This window comes from Salvelinus fontinalis, chromosome 32 (genome assembly GCF_029448725.1).
Source record: "Salvelinus fontinalis isolate EN_2023a chromosome 32, ASM2944872v1, whole genome shotgun sequence".
NCBI classification, from domain to species: Eukaryota; Metazoa; Chordata; class Actinopteri; order Salmoniformes; family Salmonidae; genus Salvelinus; species Salvelinus fontinalis.
Window position 1 is genome coordinate 21,002,537 of NC_074696.1, and position 12,907 is coordinate 21,015,443.

The 12,907-nt window shown below is 40.1% G+C and overlaps 1 protein-coding gene across 1 annotated transcript in view; it reads right to left on the reverse strand.

Moving 5' to 3' along the window:
* LOC129830891 (cyclic AMP-responsive element-binding protein 5-like) overlaps positions 1-12,907 on the reverse strand; it is a gene marked incomplete in the record, with an annotated part of 31,879 nt that overhangs the window by 6,300 nt on the left and 12,672 nt on the right. The window contains 2 exon segments of the mRNA XM_055893713.1: positions 5,129-5,209; positions 5,624-5,753. Of these exon segments, the coding sequence (XP_055749688.1) occupies positions 5,129-5,209; positions 5,624-5,753 (211 nt within the window).

The window sequence follows — 12,907 nt, forward strand, 5'->3', positions numbered from 1 at the left end:
TGACTGAACTGAGAAAAGGAATACAACTGAACTGAGAAAAGGAATACAACTGAACTGAGAAAAGGAATACAACTGAATGAACTGAGAAAAGGAATACAACTGAACTGAGAAAAGGAATACAACTGAATGAACTGAGAAAAGGAATTCAACTGAACTGAGAAAAGGAATTCAACTGTTGTACATCAATTGTACGTCGCCCCATGGACCTCCCGGTCGCGGCCGGCTGTGACAGAACCTGGGTTCGAACCTAGAATCTCTGGTGGAACAACATCGCCTTAGAACACTGCGCCACCCGGGAGGCATCACTTGATATCTTAAGTTAAATTGACAGTATATCATTAGATATCTTAAGTTAAATTGACAGTACATCTCTTCATATCTTAAGTTAAATTGACAGTACATCACTAGATATCTTAAGCTAAATTGACAGTATATCACTAGATATCTTAAGTTAAGTTGCCAGTATATCTCTTCATATCTTAAGTTAAGTTGACAGTATATCTCTTCATATCTTAAGTTAAATTGACAGTATATCACTAGATATCTTAAGTTAAGTTGAGAGTATATCACTAGATATCTTAAGTTAAATTGACAGTATATCTCTTCATATCTTAAGTTAAGTTGCCAGTATATCTGTCACGTTCCTGACCTGTTTTCTGTTGTTTTGTATGTGTTTAGTTGGTCAGGGCGTGAGTTGGGGTGGGCATTCTATGTGTTGTGTTTCTATGTTGGGTTTAATGCGTTGCCTGATATGGTTCTCAATTAGAGGCAGGTGTTTGACGTTTCCTCTGATTGAGAACCATATTAAGGTAGGCTGGTTTCACTGTTTGTTTGTGGGTGGTTGTCTTCCGTGTCTGTATGTATGTTCGTACCACACGGGACTGTAGCGTTTTGTTTGTAGTCTGTACCTGTTCGTGCGTTCTTTGTGTTTTATGTAAGTTCTCTAGTTCAGGTCTGTCTACGTTCGTTTTGTTATTTTGTAATCATTCCAAGTGTTTTTTCGTGTTCGTCGTTTAATAAATCATTATGTTTTCAAAACCCGCTGCATTTTGGTCTGATCCCTACTCCTCCTCTTCAGACGAAGAGGAGGAGAGAAACCGATACAATATCACTAGATATCTTAAGTTAAGTTGACAGTATATCACTAGATATCTTAAGTTAAGTTGACAGTATATCACTAGATATCTTCAGTTAAGTTGACAGTATATCACTAGATATCTTAAGTTAAGTTGACAGTATATCTCTTCATATCTTAAGTTAAGTTGACAGTATATCTCTTCATATCTTAAGTTGACAGTATATCTCTTCATATCTTAAGTTAAATTGACAGTATATCACTAGATATCTTAAGTTAAATTGACAGTATATCTCTTCATATCTTAAGTTAAGTTGCCAGTATATCACTTCATATACTAAGTTAACAGTGTATCACTTGCATATCACCTCATAGTACTGCATATGACTTGTACATGACTTCTGATAGAATATAAATAATAGGTGAACTATATAAGAAGTCTGCTAACACATTGCCAACACTGCACAGCTCGAGCAGTGATTTCTCTGTTCTCTCACACTCAGCAAGGCACCTATTCCCTACAGGCTCTGGTCAAAAGTAGTGCATTTGTAAGGAGTATGGTGCCATTTGGGACACAAACAGAGAGTGTTTCTGGGGCATGACATCACCGCACTCCCAACATTACTATCACTCTCGGTTATGCAATATTTCTTTAAGAGAAGTAGTTTATTTTTTCCGCTCCAATCACCAATGAAAAAAAGGGAGGACATTTAAGCCTAGTTTATACATGGTGCTAACATGCGTCCCTTGTCCTGATCTTGTCTACATTCTGACTGTGCCTATGTTAGTCTTGTGTCCACATATTAGTCTTTCAGAATAATATTTATTTATTTTAAGACACATTGATGCCATAAGTTAATGGTGCCACCTCTCAATGATTTTAGAAGGCGGGATAATGATGATTTAAACGTTTTCACTGTCCGGATCTGTCTACACTTTTAAGATATCCAGACACAATCTGTGCCTGACTACCTCCTGAGGTGGTCAGGAAAATCTGATCACAATCAGATCACAATGTGTCTTTTAATCGTCTACAGCTGTCTGAAAATGTAGGCACAATCAGAATGTGGACAAGATCAAGACAAAGGATGCATGTTACTGTAGAACCAGGTATAAACAGGGCTTTAGAGAGTGCCACTGCCAGCAATGAGGTCATGTAGCTGTCTGTGCCAGTTCTACCAGCCAACCACACAGACACGGTCTATCTCTTTCTGTCTGACAGACACACTCTCTTTTCCCCCTCTTTCCTCTCTTTCTTTCTCTCTCTCTCACATAAACTCTTGCTCTCTCCTTTCTCTCTCTCTCTCTCTCTCTCTCTCTCTCTCTCTCTCTCTCTCTCTCTCTCTCTCTCTCTCTCTCCAGACACCCCCTCTTTCCTCTCTCGCTCTCTCTTTCCTCTCACTCTCTCTTTCCTCTCACTCTGTTTTTCTCTCTCTCTCTCTCTCTTTCTCTCTCTTTCTCTCTCTCTTTTTCTCTTTCTCTCTCTCTCTCTTTCTCTCTCTCTCTCTCTCTCTCTCTCTCTCTCTCTCTCTCTTTCTCTCTCTCTCTCGCTCTCTCTCTCTCAGACTCTTTCTTCTCTCTCTCTCTCTCTGACACTTTCCTCTCTCTCTCTCTCTCTCTCTCTCTCTCTCTCTCTCTCTCACACACACACACACACACACACACACACACACACACACACACACACACACACACACACACACACACACACACACATGCACACACTCGACAGTGACAGTGTAGGAGTAAAGGAGTTCTGTTTAGTACATAGAAACCCTGTAACACTGTGAACTCTATGATTCTGTCACAGTTCTGTACTGGTACATTACAGGTTGATATTTGGCTGATCACCCTGAAAGCATGCCGTACTGCACTCTACCTCATGTGACAGAGTCAAACAGATATCCATCACTGCTCCCACACATAGAACGTGTTTGTAGTGCCCTACTTTGACCAGGGCTCATAGTGCTCTCACTATGCTGTACATTGAGTAAGGTGCCACTTGGAGCATACATACTGTCAACTCTCTTTCCCTCGCTGAAGGCTTCACTATTTAACTAGAACAGAGCTAACTCTAGAACAGAGCCAACCATACAATGACTAAGTCACAAGTCTTCGTTGTCTAATCTGCTGAGCCATTGGACTAGCACAGCAACAGAACACTATTCTGTATATTTGAAGTCATTCAAGTCATTTTTCCATGATTCCAAGACAAGCGAAACTCCTCAATTCAAAACAGGTATAGATCCGAGTCCATAGAAAGAGCTGCTAGTCAGAGGAGAGTAGGCTACAGCACAAAGACCAACCAACCCCGGGCTGTGGGTCAAATGTTAACCACAGACCTATGTAGCTCAGAAAAATGATCCCATGTGGTCCCCAAGCACAGGGTGAGCACATGAGGTTATTTCCTGTGTGTGTGTGAGCGTGTGTGTGTGTGTGTGTGTGTGTGTGTGTGTGTGTGTGTGTGTGTGTGTGTGTGTGTGTGTGTGTGTGTGTGTGTGTGTGTGTGTGTGTGTGTGTGTGTGTGTGTGTGTGTGTGTGTGTGTGTATTGTGCGTGTGTGTGGCTGGGGTGTGTCTTGGAGAATCTGATGCTTGATAAAATTGCAGAAGTGTTTTGTGTGTGTGTGTTTAAGGCATAATACTGGATTTCACTTGGAGCAAATTGTCCATGATAGCATTTAAAAACAAAGAAAAGGTGAACTAGTGAAGAAAGGTCAAGTAAAATGGAGAGAGAAAGAGTATGTGAGAGAGAGAGAACTTTTGAGTGAATTAGAGGGATAAAGGGATAGAGGGATAAAGGGAGAACATGTAAAGTGTGATTTTCTCTGGTCGGGACTAGTGTGTGTAAAGGTGTAGAGTTACACTGCCGTTCCTCTCTCTTTCAGCCTGGGAGGAATGAGATTAGCCAGAGGGTGAATGGGGCCCCAGAGAGAGGGAGAGAGGGAGAGAGGAAGAGAGAGATAACTAGAAAGAGAGAGAGAAAGAACTAGAAAGAGAGAGAGAGAGAACTATAGAGAGAGAGAGAGAGAGAGAGAGAGAGAGAGAGAGAGAGAGAGAGAGAGAGAGAGAGAGAGAGAGAGAGAGAGAGAGAGAGAGAGAGAGAGAGAGAGAGAGAGTGAGAGTGAGAGTGAGAGAGAGTGAGGCCCCACAGCGAGAGATAAACCCAATTTTGATAAACTCCCATATCTTCTGGGTGAAATACCACAGTGTGACATCACAGCAGCAAGATGTGTGACCAGTTGCCACAAGAAAAGGGCAACCAGTGAAGATGTTTATTTCTGTTTATTTATTTTCCCGTTTGTACTTTAACTATTTGCACATAATATGACATTTGATGTCTTTATTTTTTTGGAACTTTTGTGAGTGTAATGTTTAATGTTCATTTTTATTGTTTATTTCACTTTTGTTTATTATCTACTTCACTTGCTTTGGCAATGTTAACATATGTTTCCCATGCCAATAATGCCCTTAAATTGACATTGAAATTGAATTGAATTGAATTGAATTGAGAGAGAGAGAGAGAGAGAGACAGAGAGAGAGAGAGAGAGACAGAGAGACAGAGAGACAGACAGACAGACAGACAGACAGACAGACAGACAGACAGACAGACAGACAGACAGGCAGAGGGTGAATGGGTTCCCACAGAGAGAGAGAGAGAGAGAGAGACAGAGACAGACAGAGACAAACAGAGACAGAGACAAACAGAGACAAACAGAGACAGAGACAAACAGAGACAAACAGAGACAGAGGGTGAATGGGTTCCCACAGAGAGAGAGACAAAGACAGAGACAGAGACAGAGACAGACAGACAGAGACAGACAGAGACAGATGGCGAATGGGTTCCCACAGAGAGAGAGAGAGTGTGCATGGTTAGTAGCCTACATATTTTATTTGAAAGAAATAGAGTCTTTATAACAGCTCCTCTAATCTCTGTCACCATAGAGACCCATGTAGAAACATGAACATTATATGAATGTTCATGTATATGAATATATGAATGTACCCACCTTCATTGGTGGGTACCATGAAAAGGTATTCTGATTGGTCGGTACCTGAGGTGAAGAGCAGGAAGTGTTGTGGAGGGGACCTTGGACGCTCATCATACTGGATCCCATAGACATCTGTCTTTCCATCTGAGGAACAAAAACCAATTTATTTCTACACAATTCAACCTTGGAAACATCTATTGAAATATGTGCAGCCGGTAAATGCTCGCTCGTTTCAATCAGATCCGAAGAAACAAGGAGGTAATTACAAGATAATAATGATAAAGGGTGAAATGCGCACATCCATGAAAAACCTTTCTCAGGTTCTGGATCAAAGAGGAAAGCATCAATTAGAAACATGGTCGGCCCAAAGTTTGAGAAAGTGTGAGAAAAGGACAACGTTTCAAACTCCAAACGGGGTATTCTTCAATTATTAGATAATAACAATATAATATTAGGACGTGGTAATACCAATCTAACAAGCAATAGGTATTTCTCAAGCAAGGCTATAGGCCCGTTATGTAAAAGAAGGACAGTGTAAGTAAAGTTGTATGTACTCACAGACATGTGCTGGGCAGATGCTCCCTGCATGTCTGGGTCTGGCAGGGTGCCAGGCATGGAGGCAGCCAGGGGCTGTCTCTGTCTGTTGTTCCTCAGGTGCAGTAGGGAGGAGAGGGGCCCAGGGACTGGTCTGAGATCAGGAGAAATAGGAGTCAGATATCAGTGAACCTCAGTAACAAGCTTCTACACTGGTCTCAGATCAGGGATCAAATAAAGAGAGAGACATGGGGGAGAGTGATAGACAGAGGGGATAATAGAGAGACTGAGAGGAGAAAGAGATTGAGAATTAAAGGAAGAACCTTCAATAAGAGCTAAGAAAGAGATGGAAAGTATGGTGAGATAAAGTCATAGAAAGAGATGGAAAGTATGGTGAGATAAAGCTATAGAAAGAGATGGAAAGTATGGTGAGATAAAGTCATAGAAAGAGATGGAAAGTATGGTGAGATAAAGACATAGAAAGAGATGGAAAGTATGGTGAGATAAAGCTATAGAAAGAGATGGAAAGTATGGTGAGATAAAGCTATAGAAAGAGATGGAAAGTATGGTGAGACAAAGTCATAGAAAGAGATGGAAAGTATGGTGAGATAAAGTCATAGAAAGAGATGGAAAGTATGGTGAGATAAAGCTATAGAAAGAGATGGAAAGTATGGTGAGATAAAGTCATAGAAAGAGATGGAAAGTATGGTGAGATAAAGTCATAGAAAGAGATGGAAAGTATGGTGAGATAAAGACATAGAAAGAGATGGAAAGTATGGTGAGATAAAGCCATAGAAAGAGATGGAAAGTATGGTGAGATAAAGTCATAGAAAGAGATGGAAAGTATGGTGAGATAAAGTCATAGAAAGAGATGGAAAGTATGGTGAGATAAAGACATAGAAAGAGATGGAAAGTATGGTGAGATAAAGTCAGAAAGAGATGGAAAGTATGGTGAGATAAAGCCATAGAAAGAGATGGAAAGTATGGTGAGATAAAGCTATAGAAAGAGATGGAAAGTATGGTGAGATAAAGACATAGAAAGAGATGGAAAGTATGGTGAGATAAAGTCATAGAAAGAGATGGAAAGTATGGTGAGATAAAGCCATAGAAAGAGATGGAAAGTATGGTGAGATAAAGACATAGAAAGAGATGGAAAGTATGGTGAGATAAAGTCATAGAAAGAGATGGAAAGTATGGTGAGATAAAGTCAGAAAGAGATGGAAAGTATGGTGAGATAAAGCCATAGAAAGAGATGGAAAGTATGGTGAGATAAAGTCATAGAAAGAGATGGAAAGTATGGTGAGATAAAGCCATAGAAAGAGATGGAAAGTATGGTGAGATAAAGTCATAGAAAGAGATGGAAAGTATGGTGAGATAAAGCCAGAAAGAGATGGAAAGTATGGTGAGATAAAGCCATAGAAAGAGATGGAAAGTATGGTGAGATAAAGTCATAGAAAGAGATGGAAAGTATGGTGAGATAAAGACATAGAAAGAGATGGAAAGTATGGTGAGATAAAGTCATAGAAAGAGATGGAAAGTATGGTGAGATAAAGCTATAGAAAGAGATGGAAAGTATGGTGAGATAAAGACATAGAAAGAGATGGAAAGTATGGTGAGATAAAGTCATAGAAAGAGATGGAAAGTATGGTGAGATAAAGCCATAGAAAGAGATGGAAAGTATGGTGAGATAAAGACATAGAAAGAGATGGAAAGTATGGTGAGATAAAGTCATAGAAAGAGATGGAAAGTATGGTGAGATAAAGTCAGAAAGAGATGGAAAGTATGGTGAGATAAAGCCATAGAAAGAGATGGAAAGTATGGTGAGATAAAGTCATAGAAAGAGATGGAAAGTATGGTGAGATAAAGCCATAGAAAGAGATGGAAAGTATGGTGAGATAAAGTCATAGAAAGAGATGGAAAGTATGGTGAGATAAAGCCAGAAAGAGATGGAAAGTATGGTGAGATAAAGCCATAGAAAGAGATGGAAAGTATGGTGAGATAGTCATAGAAAGAGATGGAAAGTATGGTGAGATAAAGACATAGAAAGAGATGGAAAGTATGGTGAGATAAAGTCATAGAAAGAGATGGAAAGTATGGTGAGATAAAGCCATAGAAAGAGATGGAAAGTATGGTGAGATAAAGCCATAGAATGAGAGATGGAGGTTCAATGAAAGAGTGAAAGAGTGACATAGAGACAGAGAAAGATGGAAAGTATAGGAGGAAAGAAAAGAGAGGGGGAAAGAAAAGAGAGGAGGAAAGAAAAGAGAGGGGAAAGAAAAGAGAGGGGGAAAGAAAAGAGGAGGAAAGAAAAGAGAGGAGGAAAGAAAAAAGAGGGGGAAAGAAAAGAGAGGGGGAAAGAAAAGAGAAAGGAAAGAAAAGAGAGGGGGAAAGAAAAGAGAGGAGGGAAGAAAAGAGAGGGGGAAAGAAAAGAGAGGGGGAAAGAAAAGAGAAAGGAAAGAAAAGAGAGGGGGAAAGAAAAGAGAGGGGGAAAGAAAAGAGAGGAGGAAAGAAAAGAGAGGGGGAAAGAAAAGAGAGGGGGAAAGAAAAGAGAGGGGGAAAGAAAAGAGAGGGGAAAGAAAAGAGAGGGGGAAAGAAAAGAGAGGGGGAAAGAAAGGAGAGGGGAAGAAAAGAGAGGGGGAAAGAAAAGAGAGGGGGAAAGAAAAGAGAGGGGAAAGAAAAGAGAGGGGGAAAGAAAAGAGGAGGAAAGAAAAGAGAGGAGGAAAGAAAAGAGAGGGGGAAAGAAAAGAGAGGGGGAAAGAAAAGAGAAAGGAAAGAAAAGAGAGGGGGAAAGAAAAGAGAGGAGGGAAGAAAAGAGAGGGGGAAAGAAAAGAGAGGGGGAAAGAAAAGAGAGGGGGAAAGAAAAGAGAAAGGAAAGAAAAGAGAGGGGGAAAGAAAAGAGAGGGGGAAAGAAAAGAGAGGAGGAAAGAAAAGAGAGGGGGAAAGAAAAGAGAGGGGGAAAGAAAAGAGAGGGGGAAAGAAACGAGAGGGGAAAGAAAAGAGAGGGGGAAAGAAAAGAGAGGGGGAAAGAAAGGAGAGGGGAAAGAAAAGAGAGGGGGAAAGAAAAGAGAGGGGGAAAGAAAAGAGAGGGGAAAGAAAAGAGAGGGGAAAGAAAAGAGAGGGGGGAAAAAAAGAGAAAGGAAAGAAAAGAGAGGGGGAAAGAAAAGAGAGGGGAAAGAAAAGAGAGGGAAAAGAGAGGGGGAAAGAAAAGAGAGGGGAAAGAAAAGAGAGGGGGAAAGAAAAGAGAGGGGGAAAGAAAAGAGAGGGGAAAGAAAAGAGAGGGGGAAAGTAATAGATTGAGCGTAAGGAGAGACATGCGCCACAGAAGGGGCCAGGTTGCGATGTGATGATGTAATGGTTTTGGCCCTCAGCCAATCAGACTGCGTGGGCCTCCCTCGCTACGCTGAAGTCATCATTGGTGATGTCACCACAGACTCTCTAGCAAGCAACGAATTAAACTTATCCCCCAAAAATGTAAAGGGACGCAAACGATACCACGCCTTCTAATGTAACCACAACAGTCCACCTGGGCCAACAGCCAGACACTCAGTCATCATGGAAACCAGTGATAAACACAGGGAGAAACAGTCGGATCCCCAGAATCCAACACGGATCACATCATCACTACAGCGAGCTTGGCCTGAGCTACAGAGGAACACGTTGTCTGACTTCAACAGGCCATGTGACATGGTCCCTTCCTTCCTTACTCAATGTACTCTACTAGGCAGTACTATGCTGTAATCAACTGTAGTGTACTACTCAACTGAAGTGTACTATGCTGTAATCAACTGTAGTGTACTACTCAACTAGACTGTACTATGCTGTAATCAACTGGACTGTACTACTCAACTGTAATGTACTATGCTGTAATCAACTGTAGTGTACTATGCTGTAATCAACTGTAGTGTACTATGCTGTAATTAACTGGACTGTACTACTCAACTGTAATGTACTATGCTGTAATCAACTGTAGTGTACTATGCTGTAATCAACTGTACTGTACTAATCAACTGTCCTGTACTTTGCTGTAATCAACTGTAGTGTACTACTCAACTGTACTGTACTATGCTGTAATCAACTGTAGTGTACTATGCTGTAATCAACTGTAGTGTACTATGCTGTAATCAACTGTAGTGTACTACTCAACTGTAGTGTACTATGCTGTAATCAACTGTAGTGTACTATGCTGTAATCAACTGTAGTTTACTATGCTGTAATCAACTGTAGTGTACTATGCTGTAATCAACTGTAGTGTACTACTCAACTGTAGTGTACTATGCTGTAATCAACTGTAGTGTACTATGCTGTAATCAACTGTAGTGTACTATGCTGTAATCAACTGTAGTGTACTACTCAACTGTAGTGTACTATGCTGTAATCAACTGTACTGTACTATGCTGTAATCAACTGTAGTGTACTATGCTGTAATCAACTGTAGTGTACTATGCTGTAATCAACTGGACTGTACTACTCAATTGTACTGTACTATGCTGTAATCAACTGTAGTGTACTACTCAACTGTAGTGTACTATGCTGTAATCAACTGTAGTGTACTACTCAACTGTAATGTACTATGATGTAATCAACTGTACTGTACTATGCTGTAATCAACTGTACTGTACTTTGCTGTAATCAACTGTAGTGTACTACTCAATTGTACTGTACTATGCTGTAATCAACTGTAGTGTACTATGCTGTAATCAACTGGACTGTACTACTCAATTGTACTGTACTATGCTGTAATCAACTGTAGTGTACTACTCAACTGTAGTGTACTATGCTGTAATCAACTGTAGTGTACTACTCAACTGTAATGTACTATGATGTAATCAACTGTACTGTACTATGCTGTAATCAACTGTACTGTACTAATCAACTGTAGTGTACTATGATGTAATCAACTGTACTGTACTATGCTGTAATCAACTGTACTGTACTAATCAACTGTAGTGTACTATGCTGTAATCAACTGTAGTGTACTACTCAACTGTAATGTACTATGATGTAATCAACTGTACTGTACTATGCTGTAATCAACTGTAGTGTACTACTCAACTGTAATGTACTATGATGTAATCAACTGTACTGTACTATGCTGTAATCAACTGTACTGTACTAATCAACTGTAGTGTACTATGCTGTAATCAACTGTACTGTACTATGCTGTAATCAATTGTAGTGTACTACTCAATTGTACTGTACTATGCTGTAATCAACTGTAGTGTACTATGCTGTAATCAACTGTAGTGTACTACTCAATTCTACTGTACTATGCTGTAATCAACTGTACTGTACTAATCAACTGTAGTGTACTATGCTGTAATCAACTGTACTGTACTATGCTGTAATCAACTGTAGTGTACTACTCAATTCTACTGTACTATGCTGTAATCAACTGTAGTGTACTATGCTGTAATCAACTGTACTGTACTAATCAACTGTAGTGTACTATGCTGTAATCAACTGTACTGTACTAATCAACTGTAGTGTACTATGCTGTAATCAACTGTAGTGTACTACTCAATTGTACTGTACTATGCTGTAATCAACTGTAGTGTACTATGCTGTAATCAACTGTACTGTACTAATCAACTGTAGTGTACTATGCTGTAATCAACTGTACTGTACTAATCAATTCTACTGTACTATGCTGTAATCAACTGTACTGTACTATGCTGTAATCAACTGTAGTGTACTATGCTGTAATCAACTGTAGTGTACTATGCTGTAATCAACTGTAGTGTACTACTCAATTCTACTGTACTATGCTGTAATCAACTGTACTGTACTATGCTGTAATCAACTGTAGTGTACTACTCAATTATACTGTACTATGCTGTAATCAACTGTACTGTACTATGCTGTAATCAACTGTAGTGTACTATGCTGTAATCAACTGTAGTGTACTATGCTGTAATCAACTGTAGTGTACTATGCTGTAATCAACTGTAGTGTACTATGCTGTAATCAACTGTAGTGTACTATGCTGTAATCAACTGTAGTGTACTACTCAATTGTACTGTACTATGCTGTAATCAACTGTACTGTACTATGCTGTAATCAACTGTACTGTACTATGCTGTAATCAACTGTAGTGTACTACTCAACTGTACTGTACTATGCTGTGTTGTGCTGTAACCTACTCTTCTGAAGAACTTCTGAAACTCTAGGGGTGTGTCCCAAATGACACCCTATTCCCTATATAGTGCACTATGTTTGACCCGAGTCCTGCATTCTTAGAAAAAAGGATTGCAAAAGGGTTATTTGGCTGTCCCCATAGGAGAACCCTTTTTGATACTATCTAGAACCTAGAAGGCTTTAAAGAACTCTTGTTGGTTCTAGGTAGAACCCTTTTGGTTCCAAGTATAACGCTTTTTGGTTCCATGTAAAACCATTTTGGGTTCCATGTAGAACTCTCTGTGGAAACCCAAAACTGTTCTACCTGGAACCAACAAGAGTTCTTCAAAGCCTTTTAGGTTATAGATAGCACTTTTTTTTCTAAATGTGTATGGGCCCACACCAAAGGGAATAGACCTCTCGCAGCAGTGTCTACGGGATCTGAAACAGACCTCTAGCAGCAGTGTCTACAGGATCTGAAACAGACCTCTAGCAGCAGTGTCTACAGGATCTGAAACAGACCTCTAGCAGCAGTGTCTACAGGATCTGAAACAGACCTCTAGCAGCAGTGTCTACAGGATCTGAAACAGACCTCTAGCAGCAGTGTCTACAGGATCTGAAACAGACCTCTAGCAGCAGTGTCTACAGGATCTGAAACAGACCTCTAGCAGCAGTGTCTACAGGATCTGAAACAGACCTCTAGCAGCAGTGTCTACAGGATCTGAAACAGACCTCTAGCAGCAGTGTCTACAGGATCTGAAACAGACCTCTAGCAGCAGTGTCTACAGGTTCTGAAACGTAGATTCTGAATTGATCAATGAATGTCACCGATTGGCCAGAGGAGTGACTTAAGAGTTCATAAAGGTTTGTTATACGGTATCAATAAAATACCATCTGTCCAGCACATGGAATGACTAGACAATTCAACTCTCTTCCTCACACACAATAGATACAACCAGATACAACACATAGCTACCTTTATCTCTAGTTAGTACATTTATTATTTTTATTTTATTTTTTATTGAACCTTTATTTAGTTAGTAACTGTATGTGTGACAGGTTTTAGAAAGCAGGACCAGATGTCAGGAGTTGAGAGGAAAGACAGAGCCATGCCTAATCTCCCTGTTCAGCCGTGTGATAACCACAGCCATGTTACCCACACCACCTTCCTCTCTCTCTAATTCATAAAGGCCT